The sequence below is a fragment of the Dasypus novemcinctus genome, chromosome 6, assembly GCF_030445035.2.
Source record: "Dasypus novemcinctus isolate mDasNov1 chromosome 6, mDasNov1.1.hap2, whole genome shotgun sequence".
Taxonomy (NCBI): domain Eukaryota; kingdom Metazoa; phylum Chordata; class Mammalia; order Cingulata; family Dasypodidae; genus Dasypus; species Dasypus novemcinctus.
In genome coordinates, this window is record NC_080678.1 from 118,567,555 (window position 1) to 118,585,609 (window position 18,055).

The 18,055-nt window shown below is 50.5% G+C and overlaps 1 protein-coding gene across 4 annotated transcripts in view; it reads right to left on the reverse strand.

The window, feature by feature from the left end:
* LOC101433468 (disks large homolog 5) overlaps positions 1-12,747 on the reverse strand; it is a 136,590-nt gene extending 123,843 nt beyond the window's left edge. For 2 of the 4 annotated variants that reach the window (XM_058299302.2, XM_058299300.2), the window contains exon 1: positions 12,384-12,734. In XM_058299302.2, the coding sequence (XP_058155285.1) occupies positions 12,384-12,687 (304 nt within the window). In that variant the 5' untranslated portion in view covers positions 12,688-12,734. Of the gene's footprint in view, positions 1-12,383 lie in introns of all 4 variants that reach the window. The other 2 variants (XM_058299298.2, XM_058299299.2) reach the window with 2 other exon arrangements.
* Positions 12,748-18,055: the final 5,308 nt, after the last annotated feature.

Below are 18,055 nucleotides of genomic sequence, written 5' to 3' on the forward strand. Positions count from 1 at the left end.
GCTGGTACCTGCAAAGCCAGCCCAGATCCAGAAATCCCAGCCAAGGCTCCCGAGACTCTCCATCCAGCCTGAACCTGGCAGACAGGCCCGGGAAGGAGCCCCAGATGGGAAGAGATCTGGATCCTGTGTCCAGCTCTGCCAGAGGCAGGCCACGAGATTCTGGTCAATTCGGGTTGCATTTCTGGGCTGCTGTTTCTCACCTATTAAAAAAAATGAGTTCGGGCAAAGTGGCCTCTAAGAGCTCATCCAGCCTTGGTACTCAACAATCTTGGTTTGCTTAAGAAATATAAACAGCTCCAGGCAGATGAGAAGAAACAGAGGTAACCCTGAGGGAGAAAAATAGAGGTTACTGAGAGTGTCGGAACGGTCATTAACATTGTACGTACTTTCAAGTAATCATGTATTACTTCTTACATTGGAGCATATAAACAAAACTAAGTTTCTTTCCATCTGTTTTGTTATCACATCAGTCAATACTGGCCGACAGGTTTTCATCCCATTGGGAGAGAAGGCTCTCGATGGTGAAAACAGGATTCATCTGGGAGTCCTGAGGACCATTCTAAAGAGTCCAACAGATGACAGTCAGACAAGTAAACTGAAGCAGATTTTAAGAGAGGGGCCTGAGAGGAATGGACGTGGCTCGAGCAGTTGGGCACCCACCTCCCACACGGGAGGTCCTGGGTTCAATTCCCAGTGCCTCCTAAAGAAAACAAGCAGACAAAGCCAGCAGACACAGAGAGCTGACAGAGAGCACAAACAATGAGCAGACAGATGAGGGAGTCATCTCAGGGGGAATAAATTTTTAAAATTAATTTTTAAAATTAATTAAAAAAAACAAAGAAAGAGAGAGGGGCCTGAAACACACCATACCCATAAAAACACCTTGGCAGAGAAAGCACACCCTGGCTCGGGCAGCCCCCGGGGCAGCAGGTGTGCATCGCGGCCATGATCTCTGATAGCTTCTGGGCCCGCTGGGGGTTGCAGGCACGTGGGGGCTTATTTAGGCATCAACGGTTTATCAGTCTCTTCTGCAATGTGAGAGTACTGCCAACTAGTGACAATGAAAAAAAAAGAATATTTCTTAAAAAAAGGAAACTACTTCTCACTGCCACAGACCACCTGATGAGGTTTCACTCCGCTCCCTCCCCACATCACTGCCTTGGGTGGCAGAGGGTGGTTTTTTATTAGCCACAGTGTGGCCATTTGTCATTTTCAAGAGCATGGCTCATCCTCAGAGGGACACAGAAGGTAAAGAGAAGAAGCAGGTGAAGTCAGGAGTGGCCATCCAAGCTTCTGGGTCCAGTTCTGACTCACTAACCCCGCTTGGGAAGGAAAGGTGAGGCTTTTGAGTGGGTGGCTCTTTCTCTTGACATGGGGAATAGCTTTAAAAAAAAAAAAAAAAACTCTGGCCAGTGGTTTTAAACTGTGTTCCACGGAACCCTGCGGAACCCTGCAAAGGTGTCTTGGGGAGGCCAAAAGGAAAGAGGCCAGCTCCAGGTTTCCATTCCCAACCACCGTGGTGTCTCTTTTATTATTTTACACATCTGGCTTTCATATAAGAGTCCCATTAATGAGAGGGTTCCGCAGCTTAAAATTTTTTTAATTTTTAAAAATTAAAACATAAAGGGCATTTATACTTCACATGTATTATTTCTTTTCTTTATTTGCAAACTGAGGCTGAATGGTTTTATAGTCAGACTCCACAGCCCATTTTCTGAATAACTACGCTATGCTCGCCCAATCTGTGTACGGAAACTTTCAGGGAAGGGAAGAGACCATCGAGGATAGTCTATTTTATGTTTCATGGTTGGGCAGTACTCATCACTTTTTTTAAAAAAAAAAAAAAAAAGCTCTTCCTTAAACCACAGACCTGGGGAAGGGAACTGTGAGGATTATAAAAGTGACTCACAGGGGAGCGGATATGGGTCAAGCACCACATGGGAGGTCCCAGGTTCGGTTCCTGGCGCCCCCTAAAGATGACAGACAATAAGCAGACAGATGAGAGGGCCATCTCAGGGGGAGGGATGGGGAATAAAAAGAAAACCAGCAGACCCAAAATGAAAAAAAAAAGTGACTCACACGGTGACATCAACTAAACGCAACATGTGGACTTTGTTTAAATACCAATTTGAATAAACCATTCAGAAAAAGACATTTTTGAGATGAAATAACTGAATATTGACTGTGTATTAGATGGCATTAAAAAAGCATTGTTGCCTCTGAAGGAATAACAAGTCAGGATGGAGGGGCCTTAGTTGCTTGGGTCCAGGGGCCAGGAAGCTAATAACAGATGAACTTTGAACCCGCTGACCAAAGGGCTACCCCAGAAAGTAGTGAGTTTGCCATCCCTAGAGGCATTCAAGGAGAAGCAAAATAGAATGCTTAGTAGGGATTCAGGTTCCTGGCCCCCAGGACCTCAGAGCTCAGTGATTCTGGAATATGGTGGAAATAGGAGGATCAGACGCCTTCATCCCAGTGAACCTATGTTCCATTCCATCTACAGTCCAGCCATTCCCCAACTGTGTTTATGGATTGAATATGAATATGCAAAAAAATTTTTATGGTAAAGAGAGTTTGGGAAACATGGGCTTAAATAAAATTGAACTAATTTCCTAAAAAACAGAAAGAAATTATTGTTAATATTGTTGGCTGCAAAAATGGTATTATACATCATCATTACTGTTCACATCAACTCTGTATTGAAGAAACTGACACTCTGAGAGGTTAGGTGGACCTGTCCAAGATCCACTGCTGGCCAGGAAAAAAGCCAGCTCTGAGCCTGTGCTGTCCTCCTCGCCACCTCTAATGACACCATGTGAGCCATTAGCAGGGTATCAAGAACGGGTCACAGTTTCTTTTGTCTTGTCCAAAGAAAGTTAGGTTGATGTTACATCAGTTAAAAGCCTTGCTTAAAGGGACAAGATATATATTTTAAACTCCATAATTTCCCTACTAAAGGAACTATAACGCAAAGGGAGAAATACAAGCACATGATCCCTCCTCCCACTCAGAGCTTCATTACACTTTCTGGAAAATCACAAGGCTAAAAAGAACATTTAGCAGTCAATTATGAAACCAAAGGTAAGAGAGATCTTAGGTCATATATATATATTACTGGAATAAAAATTAAAAGATGAAACATAGGACTATTGTAAACAATGGACTGTAGTCAATAGTACAAGTATAAAATTGTTTTTTCATGAACTATAACACAGGTACCACACTAACACAAAGTGTCAACAATGCGGGGCGGTATATGGAAATGCCGTATTTTTTTACGTGATTTTTCTGTAAACCTAAAACTTTTCTGGGAAGCGACTTTGGCTCAACTGATAGAGCGTCCACCTACCACATGGGAGGTCCGGGGTACACACCCAGGGCCTCCTGACTCATGTGGTGAGCTGGCCCACGCGCAGAGCTGATGCACAAAAGGAGTGCCCTGCCACGTAGGGGTGTCCCCGCATATGGGAGCCCCACGCGCAAGGAGCACGCCCTGCAAGGAGAGCTGCCCTGAACGAAAAAAGCACAGCTTGCCCAGGAATGGCGCCACATACGCGGAGAGCTGACGCAGGAAGATGACACAACAAAAAGAGACACAGATTCCCAGTGCTACTGACAACAACAGAAGCAGACAAAGAACACACAGCGATTGAACACAGAGAGTAGACAACGGGATGGGGGGGGGGAAGAGGAGAGAATAAATTTTAAAAGTTAAATCTTTAAAAAAAAAAAAATTTAAAAGTTTTCTAATAAAAAAATTTTTTAATGGTATTACAGCTATATTTTTTAAAAGGCTTCATTCATCTCTTAGAGACACATCCTCCAGTAGTTACAGGTGAAATGATATGCTGTCTGGGAAGTGCTTTAGAATGACAGAAAACAAAAGTCGTCAGGAAAGCTGGGTGATGAGTACGTGGGTGTTCATTATATTATCCTTTTCCCTTCTACATATTTTTTGAGACTTTTATAATGAAAACTTTAAAAGGAAGGGAGGGAGGGAGCGAGGGGGAGGAAGGTCTTCCTTAATTTGAGCTCAATTCCGCCTCCCAGAACGTTCCACCAATCGGCCCGAGTCCCGCTTCCAGAGACTCAGGGATCCTCATTTTCCCGTGTGTCGATCAGAAAACTGCCATGGGAGCCCATTTCCTTTCCTCCAAAATAAACTCTTCCCAAGGTCTTTTCAGAGCGGAACTCCTCGCAGCTCAAGGCCAGGCCCTCTGTAAAACGCAGCTCCAGGACCCAGGCTTTGTGAAAGAGCGTCCTGCGCTGCCCAGAGAGGCTGGGCGTCCCCGTCCCATGGGTGCTCCAGGCTCTCCTTCGGGCCCCTGTCTCTTCAACCAGGGGGTCTACGCTCTGTGGCGCCGCCTGATTCCAAGCAGGGCAGGGCCCTCTACACAAGGGCAGGCCCCCCCATCAGCTGCCCGCTGGGTGTGAAACGCCTTTATAAGTCACCTCGATGCCCACCAAAGCCCAGCAGGAGAGGCCGGGAGCCCTCGTTTACAGATGAGGCTGAAAGCCCAGGGAGATGACGCAGCTTGCTGAAGCCACACCACTCTAAACGCAAGAGCAGGTTTTTAAACCCTCGTCGGTGGGGTCCCCACGTCTGGCATCATGGCACTCGCTGTCTCTAGACCTGGGGCTCGCTCCCTGGCTCCAAACCCACCAACGATGCTCAGGCCACCTGGTGCTCAGTCCCAGAAGCAAGGACGCTCTCAGAGCAGGGCACACCGTCGTCCCTGCTCCAGCACCTCCCAGGGACTCAGGAAAGACCTGCCAAACTAGTCCCAGACCTGCAGCCAACAAACCGCCAAGACAGGTCACCGCACTTCCTCCAAGGCTCCCCCAGATACCTCAACCGTGCACCCAAGCCCTGGACTCAGTCCTGCAGTCCAAGAGGTCTCACTGCCGCAAAGCAGCCCTCATTCTCATCAAGCCACATCAGGGAAACCGAGGGCCAGGGAGGACACACACCTTACCACAGTCAGACATCTAGAAAGCAATGGATGGATGGCCCCAGAGTTGGTAGCAAAATTTAGAAGAGAAACTTTAAGGCGTTGGTGCTCCAACTAAGAGAACTAAACATACTTTACAGCCCTTAGAGTTAAAGAGATATTAGTGTTGAAAACGCAAGGGAAATGTGCAAACACGTCTTGCCTGCTGTGACTGTGCTGGTTAACAACTTCTGGCTTCAAAAGAGTCACAGATGACTCCTGAAACTAAAATCTTTCTTTAAAGTCCAAAGGAACTGTCCTGAGACTTTCCAATATATGTTTGGGGGGTGGGGGAAGGAAATTACATAATTTTTTCCAAGAAAAAAGAAAAGGTGATGTTGGAACTAAGATTCCAGCCAGGCCAACCACCTCCAAGTCAAGGTTCTGTGGGCAACACAGATTTCCTTATTTAAAACTCAAAGCAAAAAGAGGCTAAAATGGGAAATTTTGTGTTGTATGTATGTTAACAAAATTAAAATTTAAAAAAAACCCTCAAAGACAGTTTAGCATGAGATGAACATCAAGGTCAAGAGTCAACGTTCAATTCTCTACCAAGGGTTTAGAAGTCTGGATCACCAACATACAACACTCCAAATATTTCTGTTTAGTTTTAAATGTTGCTGCAGCACCTTCGTGGAACTCTGTCTCAAAAAGATCAATACACCAATTTTAAGATATGGGCTCTAGTTAGTAATATTTTGAAGATGCTCCTTCATAGCTTGTAACAAATGTTTCACAACAATGCAACGTGTTGGTGGCGGGGAGATATAGGGGAGCCTTGTATGATGATACGCATGCTCGTTTTATAAATTCACAAATTTTACTATATACTTATTATTTATGTATGTTCATGTATGAAGGAGTTTCAATAAAATTTTATTAAAGAAGAACAACAGACATACACAAATAGAGATATACAACCTGCCCAAGCAAAAAGGTGAAAAAAAGATCCAATATCCCCTGTGCTCAATCTCTTTTAAAATTCTTCTCTCCTGAACACACTTCACATCTGTACCTCACAGACCGATTCACATGCAGTTCAGCCCCCTGGTTCTACGCCTGCTGTTTCTGGGGCTCGCATCTTCCCAGGGTTACAGGAAATCACTGAAGAGGTCCCTCGTACTGCCTGCAGAACGGGCAGTAAGAAGGGAGGGTGACAAAAAATGGAGACAAACTATTTCCCTTACTCTGCTTACTATTTCAGGAAATAGAAGCCAGAGTATCAAAAACCACTCAACACCAACATTAAACAACATTACATCAGATCGCAGTAATCATGGGGCAGAGCTAGAAGAGGCTTTGGAAATCTGGTCCAACTCAGACACCACGCTTCCTTGGACCAAACGCCACCCTGGGGGCCCTGAGAACCCTACAGGCCGACAGGCAAGTCCCCAGCCTTTGCCAAACCTCTATCTTTACTGGCTGGGGGAAGTTGAGGCTTGTCCAAGGTCAAGATGTTGCTTGGGGGGAGCCCAGCCCCATCCAGGGCTCTTTCAAGCTGACCTTCAGATTCTAAGTGTAAAATGGGAGCATCTCTCCAATCCTACAACAGGCAATGTGAGTGCTCCCTGCCCCACAATGCCAGGACCTGATGGGTGACCTTGGAGACTCCAGACATCAAGGTCACACCACCGGCTTCCATCACAGACCCACTGTGGGTGGGGACGTCCATGGGTGCATCTGGGACTCACTCAAGCCTTCCGCCTCTCCCACAGCCTTCTACCACCCACCGGTCGGTCAGCAGCCGGGATTCCGCGCGTATTCTGAAGAGGGCGTGGACTTACACGGGGATTCTTTCTACAAACAGGTATTTGTCTATTCAGCAAACATTTTCTCAGTATTAGGCATACAGTCACAAAAAAAAAAACAACAGCGATTACACTCCAGACCAGATGACCTACAGCCATAGTTGAAGCGCCATGCTCGGCATGTGCGCAGCCTGGTCAGCAAGGAGCACTCACGTCTCCACTCCCTTTGATCTTCACAAGAACCCTCTGGAATATTAGGAGAGTCCAAGCGTTCCGATGCCAAGGCCAGGCTCTTTCCAGTTTTGCGCTGCCACTTCTATGTGGTATTGCTCACCATGGTAACAAAATGCCCCTCCTTTTTTTCCTACCACTGATTGTCAGAGACTGGTGAAGAAGCTATTGTACTAATTACTTCATAGAGTAGGAGATAAGTTCAGAAAGCTTCACCGCCTTGCTCGAAGTCTCGACCACCCCCTCCTCTAGGAACGACCTCGCTCGCTAACGGTGTCACTGGCACCAAGATGGGACCACATGTCACGGACATTCAGCTGCTGAGCATTCCTCCTGCTTTTCTTCCTTTGGAGCGCTGCTTCTGCCCCGCTCCCAAAAGGAACCACGTGGTACCTGAATGGGCTTCCAATCACTGCACCCATCCTCTAAGGAACGGGTGGCTCCAGCGCAAGGCCCAGGGCCAAACCAAGGTGAATCTTAGCTCTCCAGACCACGAGCCCCATAAGCACATGACGCTCGGCCAATCAGAATCCTCCCGCGAGCTCTCCCCGTCCAGCGGATGGGGCTGAGCGCCCTTTCCCACAGGTCAGGGGCTGTGCAGATGAAAGCACAGGGGACCTAAGACCACTTCCCGGGCCTTGAGAAGAGCCCGAAGCATTCAGGGGTTGTTCAGCCCAAAGCTCAGCTCCCCCCATCCACCCCAAAGTTTTGGAATTTTGTAAGATATATCAATTACATTTTTCTTTTCTGCCTAAGCTGGTTTGAGCTAAGTTTCTGTCACTTGCAATAACTACCGGAACTAATACACAGACAGCTAAATAAAACCTACCATTACTTTCAAGTCCCTCCACCAATTCCTCTCAGATAACAGTGAAGGAAAGTAGATGTGGCTCAAGCAGTTGGGTGCCCACCTACCACATGGAAGGTCCCGGGTTCAGTTTCCCATGTCTCCTAAAGAACGCAAGCAAGACAGCGAGCTGATGGGACAGGCTGGTGCAGAGAGCTGATGCAGCAAGATGACGCAACAAAGCAATACAACGAGGAAACACCTTAAGAGACACAACAAGAAGGGAGTGGCGGTCGCTTGAGTAATTGAGCACCTCCCTCCCACCTGGGTGGTCCTGGGGGTGGGGTGAAATAAATTTAAAAAATAAAAAAAAAATTAAAAAAATAAAGTTACAGTTAAAAGAGTTGAAATAAGAACCACAATGATTAGAGCTTTTATTTATGTGCCTTCCCTTACTGACCTTCCAGCTGGACTGGATGAAGGAAAGGTGAACTGGTACCCAAGGGGAGTAGGGGGAGGGCAAAAGGCCTGTTGAGTAATAAATAACCCATACCTGACAGCAGCCACCCCACCCCACCCCCATCTCATCCCACTGAAGGAAACCTGGCAGGATTATTTCCTTTAAAAAGTCATAATCTTCCAGTTTTAACTTCCAACAGGTATATAATGTTTAATTCCAAGCACATCCAAACCCTTCAGTCAGCCTAGCCTTCAGTCCTCTAGCTTACCTCTGCAAACCCATCTCCCTTCCGCCCAGAGCCGATGCAATTCCCCGGCTCTGATTACTGCACCCTGAAAGCATGCTGTTCCTCTCTACTGCTAGGCCTCTGCTCTTGCTGTGCCTACTGCCTAAAACGCCTTCCTCTATCCCTCTGCATCTTCAACGCCCAGCTCAAGCCCAATTCCTCCATAAAGCCTTCCTCGGCTTCTCCAGCAGACGCGCCATCTCCGTTCTCCTTGGTGAAGCCAAGCCAGCCAGCTAGGAACCTCAGGAGGAGGCCGGGTTCCTCTCACACACCTCTCCCCTGTCTCCTCCCAGCCCCGCTGGGGCCAAGACAGGACCAGGCACTTCCCTGCTCTCCCCATCACAGCCTGCCTGCCTTCCCCATGACTCCGGGCAGTCGACCTGCCAGCCTTAGATCCATCCACAGATGAAGACACTGAGGCTCCCAGCCTGGAAGAGCTCCCACTCCAGGGACAGCTGGGAGACGATCTCCACGTGAGAAAAATCGAGATGCAAGTAACAGAATCAAAGAGCACAGAGCGCTGTGTGGGTTCCAGTGACCAAACGAGATTCTGAAACAACTGTCCGAAAGCACTAGAGACTTGAGCTAACAATGGTTCTCTCCTCTCCCTACCACCAGCTGGGGCAAAGGTGATTACTTCTTCCCAGATTCGTGTACTGGGAACCAGGAAAGGCTACATAATTCCTCAGAGTTCCCCGATGTCAGGAAATGACCTGGAATTGTAGTGGACCGTCTACACAGGTAACAGGAGAAAACACCCTAGATACCAGTCTTAGCCCCAGATTTAAGCCTCAATTCTGGTACCTTTCTGCTCTTGCACACCTGGAAGGCCCTCACACCTTACAGAGGGGCCCCGGAACCCAGCGAAACATGGGTGATGAAACAGCACTCATCTCACCAGAGCTGCCAGAAGAATGAGGTGAGCTAAGAAAGTGCATGGTAAGATACAAAAAGTTGAATTGTAATGTACCTGGAATAATCCTGGTACATCCCCCAAAAAACTCTCCATGTTTCTCACTCATCTTCACATCCCCAGATCTGAGCATACAGGGGTCTACTGGTGTCTGGGCAACAAAGTGAGCACGTGTTTGGTTTGCTCACCTGCCTGGCACCACCCAGGCCACGTGCCCACCCCAGCTTTCTTCCGGTTCCAAGCCCCACGTGGCAGCCAGCCAGCCATCCCTGGCTTGCAACACCGCAGGCTCCCACAGAGCACAAGTGCAAGGCAGGGGGCTGAGAGTTCTGGGACCAGAGTTCCAGAGGGGCATGGGAGCTACCAAGGGAGACCCTGAGGATCTAGAGAGATGGCAACAGGGGCCTCCCCTTGACGCTATGGATCCTGGGGAAACAAGCTAGTTCCTCTCTCAGGATCCCGTAAGGACCCAGCCCTACACCAACTTAACAAAGAGATGCAGACGTACATGCAGAGTGGAAACTGCTGGAGAGGAAGAAGGAAGGAGGTAGGACCACAGTGACTTGAATTTGGTTCCTTTGGGACAAGGCAGGTGCCTCCATCCCTTCAACCAGAGCTGCCTTTTATGTACTGAGCTTTTCCCCATAAGAAAGGGTCGTTGGCTAACATAAAAAAAAAAAAAAAAAAAAAAAAGTTGGAAAACCTCTGCACATTAATTCAACCTTTTTCAAAGATCCAACACTGGATGATTTACTTTCACACCACATCATCTCTCCCCACAGAACAAGCAGGTGGTGGCTTGCCATGCCAAATGCTATCGTAATCTTTTTCTAACGTGTTAACTAAAATGAACTTAGCGCACCTTAAAAATTATATTTCTGAGGATTTCATGACCCTCTGCAAAGCCACAGAACTCTTGCACTGTGGTAAAACTTGGATCTGAAATCACCACCCTATAGGAAAAAACCCAAACCGTATCCATCCCTTCCCTAGAGTTCAGGACTAGCTCCTAGAACTTCAGATCACGAGAGCCCCCCCTTCTCCACGAGGCATAGGAAAAGTGGGACGTAATGAATGCAATTCATCCATCTATTTCAGAGATGACTAGAGCGGATGCACACACGTCCCGACACGACTTCCAGCTGCACTCTAACTTCTGTGCTTCTTCTGAACAGCTTCTGGAAAAAGATCTTTGATAAACGTCCTCCTTCAAAATTAGAAAAAATAAAATAGAGAGAGCGGATATGGCTCAAGCAGTTGGGTGCCCACCTTCCACATGGGAGGTCCAGGTTTGGCTCCCAGTGCTTCCTAAATAAAAAACAAACAGATAACAAGCAAAAAAGATAGATAGATAGATAGATAGATAGATAGACAGACAGACAGACAGACAGATAGATAGATAGCTATCACCCATGAAGTCTTCCTTTCTTCTCCCCACGGCCACATAGACAGCCCCTTCTAAACATCTCCTGAAGCACTCTCTATTCAGGAGGTTGGCCCAGCCACCCAGACACAACCACAGGTGGACAGGCAGAATGCAGGTTTAAGGGACAGAGATGGACGGGAGAAGCCCAAGGTGGCAGCTGAGGGGCCACCACTGAAATGATCTGTTGTGTGGCCATAGTTTAGTCTTTCTGTACATCAGTTTACTTGAACTATAAAAAGGGAGGGTAAGGCAGCCGGTATACATCAGCGCTGTTAGGAGGACCAGCTTATTAAATCATTCCCCTTTTAATAAGTGAGCCTTTTAACAGCCACATAAGCGGGTGTCATCCGCCTTTGGCCTCCGGTTGCTAAGGGCAGGTTTCTCTGACCTCTCGATTCACTCTTCAAACAAGGCCAAGACCTGGAAGAGGTGGCACTCGCTGTTCCCTGACTCTGAATGTGTGAAATGAAACAACAGGTCATAATTCAAAACTCCTGGGTCCTTTCTGAACACTTCAGCCACTCCAAGGAGGAACAATGCATAGCTCTCAGGGTGGTAACAACAATTAAAGCGACAAACAAAGCAATCACATGGTAAGTGCCCAATAAACGCTGCTGCTTTCATCCTTGGTGCTATGCCTTTTTTCTCCAGCTTCCTGGTCCACAAGGCTGGCTTACCCACTCCCCAACTAGGCGAGACCAAGCCCATCACTTGTCACAAACTAGCAGCAGACCCCCAACACACACACTCACAAATGCCAAGCACATTCACAAACTGGTCACCTCCAAAGCCAAAGACATAGGGTTCCAAAAGGAGCCACCCGAGGGAACCAGCTCACCAGCCTTTCCTCCGCAGGCAGCTTCGGCCGGTGCAGGGAAGGAACTGAGGCCCAGCAGGCACGACCAAGATTTTCCCATGGTGCAATGCAACTTCCCCAACTTTTCCAGGCCCACAGTTCCCAAAGAAACCTAGCAGGCATCGTACTGTGCAGAATCAACCGCAAACCCGGTGGAGCAAGGAGACTGAGCTAGAGGCAGAGGGAGGGGGCTGAGACAGCCAGAAAATGAAAAAGCACACGCGATCCGGAGTCGGGGGGTGGGGGGCGCAAATTTTAGAAGCACCAGTCCTGGCCCAGGTTCCATTCTTCTAGGCTGCCCCACTGCTTAAAGGCCAGCACAGGCTCCCGAGAGCCTAGTGATGGCGAAGAGTCCTAGAAAAGCGCCTGACAGACATCCCTCTGAGCGGGGAGGCCGAACCTGGTGACCTCCGGGGGACTCCGCTTCTGTGGCACCTGGGAGGGTCAAGGCCTTCCGTGCGGGGCATTGTTCATTGCGAACCGCAGAGCTCGGGGAGGAGGTGCGAACCGGGGCTCCGCGGCTGTCCCCCCCCCCCCCCCCCCAGGAGGGGACAGGGAGGGAGGGCTCTAGCCGCGGCTGGCGCCTGGTAACGAGCGGCCCTGGCGAGTTCCCACTTGCCAAGCGGCAGAGAGAAGTGGCGGAGGGCAAGGGCGAGAAGCCGGGAGGCGGGGATCGGGCACTCACCGGCGCCCTCGGCGGGCTGCGGCGGCCCGACCACGCCGTTCAGGTAGAGAATGGGCAGCAGGTGAGGCTGCGTCTTCTCCAGCGCCGCCCGCAGGTCCTGGAAGTGGTCCCGCTCCTTGGCCAGGAGCAGCTTGAGCAGCAGCTCCGCCTTGGCGCCTCCCGCCTCCTCGTCCAGCTGACGCCGCTCGCCGGGGCTGAGCGCGCCCGCGGCCTCCAGCAGCCCGAGCACGGCTTCCACCTCCGTCATGGCCTGGGCCAGGCTCTGCTGACACTGGGCGAGCAGCTCCCGGCGCTGCGGCTCCATGCTGGCTCCCGGGCTCCCCGCGGCGGGCGGGCGGGCGGCGGCGAGGGGCCCCGCGGCGCGGCGGGCGGGCGGGCGCCTCGGCGGCGGCCCTAGCGTGCCGGGAGCCGCGAGGCCACCGGGGCCATGGGCCGGGCCCGGGGCGGCCTGGGGCCCGGGGAGGCGAGCGGCGCTCAGCAGCGGCCGCCTCCCGAGCTCAGGAGCGCAGCCATGTTGGCTGCGGCGGCGGCGGGACTGGAAGAGGAGGAGGAGGAGGAGGAGGAGGAGGAGACGGAGGAGGGGAAGGAGGAGGAGGAGGTGGGGACGGCGGCCCGGGCGCGCCCCGAGGCCCGGCTCCAGCCGGGCATGCTCCCCTTCCCCCTCCGCGCGCCGCCGCCTCCGCGAGCACCCTCGCCCCGAAACCCGGCCCCGGCGCCGCCCCACCCCCCAGAAAGATCACGACTCGCAGGGAAAAGTAGCCCGGGCCGTGCGCGCTGGACCCCCGACGGCCAGGCCCGTGCGCCCCGGCCGGCTCCCCCGGGCCCCGCCCCGGCCCGAGCTCCGCCGCCGCCAGCCCGCCCCTCGCGCCCTCCCCTCCCCCGGCTGTCCCTTCGAGCGCCCCGGCGACCGGCCCCGAGAGGAGGCGGCGAAGGAGCGGACGGGCGAAGGGGAGGGGTCCCCCCGGGAGGCGGGGATGCAGCCCTCGCTCCCTCTCCCGGTACCCCGAGGCCCAGACGCGGCCCGAGGTGGGGGACGCGGCACCGGGGGCCCCGCGGAAAGCAGCCCGCACCCCAGGCCCCTCCTCCGGGCACACGGCCAGTCCTCAGACAATTGGAGACCCCCCACACACCTCAAACAAAAGCCTACCCGCGATCCAGGGTCTCCTAACCCAAGAACTCCGAAGTAAAGTTTGGAGATAACTGGGGAGCCACTAAACTTGGACAACTCTGAGGCTTCCCCACTCCGAAGATCTCCAATTAAATCCCCGAAACGGAGACTCAGTTAACTGGGATCTTTGCCCTCGACACCGTTTCAGACGGTGGTCCCCCGAGTCTAAAGAGGTTAGAACGTTGCGGGGAGGACGGGATGTGTAGCGGATGAAGTCTCCAGGGCATTTGGTGATCTTTTGGGCAAGACACGTGCTTCCTCTCTGGGTGTCACCCTAGTGTGTAGCTGGTCTCAAGGAGGAGGCAAACCTATGCACTACTGAAACATTGCTTCCCTGATGAGCTCACAGAGGGCCTTCCATCGGCCCCCAAGCCCAAGCACATTTTCTGCTCTCCACAACAGCCACTGATGGACACATCCACACCCCCCGACTCTGGCTGGAAGACAAGCTCCTTCAAAGCTAGGATCCCAGCTGGTTGCTTGAGGGTGGCTAGATCCATCTCCGCGTCCAAACGCCTGTGTTGGAATGAGTTAAGCTCCTTTACAAACCCTGGGGACCACAGGTGCCTTTTCTACTGCTACCATCACTCCCACCCTCATCATTGCCCCTCCCCCCCCCCCAAAAGCAAAGTTTTCTTAAATACTCTATTGAGGGGAGGAGCCCCTTTTATTTAATGGAAACAAACTCTTTATATGGTGATGAGCACAAGAGTACCTGAATTTGCTCTTCAATTTGGGGTTTCCTGGGAAACGGACTTTGGCCCAGTGGTTAGGGCGTCAGTCTACCATATGGGAGGTCCGCGGTTCAAACCCCGGGCCTCCTTGACTCGTGTGGAGCTGGCCATGAGCAGCGCTGATGCGCGCAAGGAGTGCCCTTGCCACTCAAGGGTGTCCCCGCGTGGGGGAGCCCCACGCGCAAGGAGTGCACCCGTGAGGAAAGCCGCCCAGCATGAAAAGAAAGAGCAGCCTGCCCAGGAATGGCGCCGCCCACACTTCCCGTGCCGCTGACGACAACAGAAGTGGACAAAGAAACAAGACGCAGCAATAGACACAGAGAACAGACAACCAGGGGAGGGGGGGAAATTAAATAAATAAATAAATCTTTAAAAAAAAAAAAAAAATTTGGGGTTTCCATCTAAATAACTGCATAGTGTGGGGAAAATCCATTGCTCTTGCTAATCTCCATTTTCTCCTCCGGAAAATGGGGCGGGAAGAGTGTGTGAGATCAGGCCTTCTTAGCCTGGGCTGCGTGAATAAGCTCGAGGATGTCAGCGATATTGGCTGAAATTTTTGTGGCCATTTATGTATTTTTCTGCAATAGGGATCCATAGCTTTCATCCAATTCCTTAAGGCCTCTATGACCCAAAATGAATTCCAAAATGGCAGGGCAAAATTATTTAAAGATACCTCCCTACTTGGGTATTCTCGGCTTCTGTAGCTGAGCAGGTTTCAAGGCAGGGGAAGACTGGCTCCTGCCCAGTCCCCGCGTTCTAGAGAGGCCCCCTGCTCTTCCCCTGTACCTTCTGGCCACCACCTCCCTTACAGCCACTGCAGAGCCTACTTCATCACAGGCATTCATCCAACCTTTCAGGACACACCTGGGACCTCTACTTTGCTGGATTAAGTAGAAACCTACAGGGTGGGAGAAAGGTGGACGTGGGAGGAGAGGAGGAGAAGTTGGAGACTAACATGCTCTATGATTAGAACCATCTGTGAGCAAGTCTCAAATACAAAGGGTGCCTGAGACAAGAAGAAGGGGCAGGAGGGGGCACAATGGCCCGGGAACCCCTAAAGGGATGGAGGGGGATTATGGGCCATTCCTCCCTGGAAGCCGTCTTGGAAGCATGGAGAAGCCCATTTGCTAATTGCTTTCTCCCAGATGTTGTGCAGTGATGGGCATGATGGCAAACCCTTTATAGGAAACTCTGGGGTGGGGGGGGGGGGGTGTTATGCAAAAAAGAAGTTCCAGGGTAAATAGTTAGCTTTCTGAACATATTTGTTTTAGGATTCCTTTAACCAGTAACCTTGGTATGGTTTGTAGGTTCCTGAATGAATGGCGTGGACTCCAACTAAAAGACTTTCCTTTAGCTTATATTTAAATTGTGAGGGCAGGGGCCTCTTCCTTCTTGTTCTCTGCTGTAGCCCCTTGGTTCTGTGCCTGGCATGCAGTAGGTGCACAGTTGATATTTTTATAATCAATAAGTGAGCATATAAATGAATGAATGAACTACAGAGTTTTAAATTGAGGCCCTGTTTCAAAAATAACATTTTCTTAAAAAAGATGGAAAAGAAGAGCATCTCAAAAAGGAGAAGCATAAGAAACAAAGTGGGAGAGGTTGGGACAATCCCCCTGCTGGGCCAGGGAACGGGTGGTAGGAAGAGGACAGAACGTGCAGTGCCTGGCCCAGCGCTCCATACAGGTGCCCGGAACTCTACCTACGGCAGAGCAGCGCCCGCGGAGATGCTGAGAGACGGAGACCTCCTCTCTCCTGCCTTGCCTTGCCTAGCTTGGCCTACCAAACCCTGCGAAAGACGCCTCTGCTCCAGGAATCCAGAATCCAGAAATTCATGCCTCAGCGAAAGGCACCCAGGCAGACCCTCCTGCTGGTCCGGCTCCCTCCGATTCTCTACAAGTGCAGCCCTGCCTGGGAGAATTAACCTTTTGATTCACATTTCAACTTAGATATTACCTATTTTAGAAAACCCTACATGCCTTACCACCCTCCTCACAAAAGTGTCTGGTATCTCACAAAGTTACTCTCATGGAACTTTATACTTCCTCCTTAAAAAATGCATCTATCCAAAGTGTATTATTAGATTTGCCAGTTTCCTTCCCTGTATTCCTCAGGGAAGAGTGGCTCCCCCAAGATGTCTATGCTCTAGTCCCTGGAACCTGTGAATATGTGACATTACAGGCCTAAAGGAACTTTGTGATGAAGGGTAATGGACCTTAAAACAAGGGGAGCCTGCATGATCCAGGTGGCCCAATCTAAACACACCAGCCCTTAGCAGCAGAGAAAATTCTCAGGCTGGAGGCAGTAGGAAGGAAAGTCAAAGAGATTTCAGGCACGAGAAGGATTTCCCGTGCCACTGATGGCATTGGGATGTGGGGGTCCACATGCAAGGATCAGAGAGCAGTTCCAGGAACGAAAGGTGGTCCCCAGCTGACAGCCAGGAAACAGGGATGTCAGGCTCCTACAGCCACTGGCAAATGGATTCTGCAAACAACGTGAATGAGCTTGGAAGTGAATTCTCCCCAGAGCCTCCCGCTAATATCCCAGCAGCTGACAGCTTGACTTTGGCCTTGTGAAGCCCAGAACAGAGCAATCAGCTGAGCAATCCCAGATCTGTGACCGAAGGAACTGTGACATGCAAAATGAATGTTGTATTTTTTTTAAGATTTATTTTTTTATCTATTTCTATTTCTCTTCCTTTCCTCTCCCCGCCCCCCCCCCAGTTGTCTGCTCTCTGTGTCCATTCGCTATGTGATCTTCTGTGTACGTTTGTATTCTTGTCAGCAGCACCCGGAATCTGTGTTTCTTTTTGTTGCATCATCTTGTTGTGTCAGCTCTCCGTGTGGGTGGCGCCATTCTCTGGCAGGCTGCACTCTCTTTCACGCTGGGCGGATCTCCTTATAGGGTGCACTCCTTGCAAGTGGGGCTCCCCTACACAGGGGACACCCCTGCATGGCAGGGTACTCCTTGCACGCATCAGCACTGCATACGGGCCAGCTCCACACAGGTCAGGGAGGCCTGGGATTTGAACAGCAGACCTCCCATGTGGTAGGTGGACGCCCCATCCACTGGGCCAAATCCGCTTCGCTGAGTGTTGTATTAAGCCTCTAAATTGTTGGTAATTTGTTATAGTAGCAGTAGAAAACGAACAATTCCCATGACTATGAGCTCTGTGGGGGCAGGAATGACATCCAACTGGTTCATTTTGGTATACTTGTAGCTAATCTAGTGCCCATATGAATGAGTGGAAACCTCCCTTCCACTCAGGCCTTGCTTCTTGGGTAATTGTGGAATTTTTGAAAAATGGAATTCAGTGATTGGAGAGGAAGTTTTCAAACAAAGACACCTAAAAACCAGGGCCTCTCTGCAGGCTGTGAGCTGGGGCCCCAGCGACCTCTGACCCTGGATTTTATGTTCTAATAGATAAACTACAGTTGTTCCCTGGAGAATCGGATCCTGGTGCTCTCCTCCATGTATCCAATTCTCTTGGAAATAAACAAGTCTGCCCACGAGAACATGTGTGTGTACATATGTGTATGTGCGTGCATATGTGTATATATGCATGTACATGTATGTGCATGTGGGTATTTGTTTGCATGTGCACACAATGACAAGACTGGGGGCATTGTGGATATGAGTGGGGCCCTTTCAGGATGGATGTGGGTATCTGTGAGTGCAAGCTGTGCCAATAGGAAGGCATGGGCACATGGATATGTGAGCAGAGGAGGACCCTTTCTAAGACGGTTTCCCTAAACCAGTTAGAAAATTGC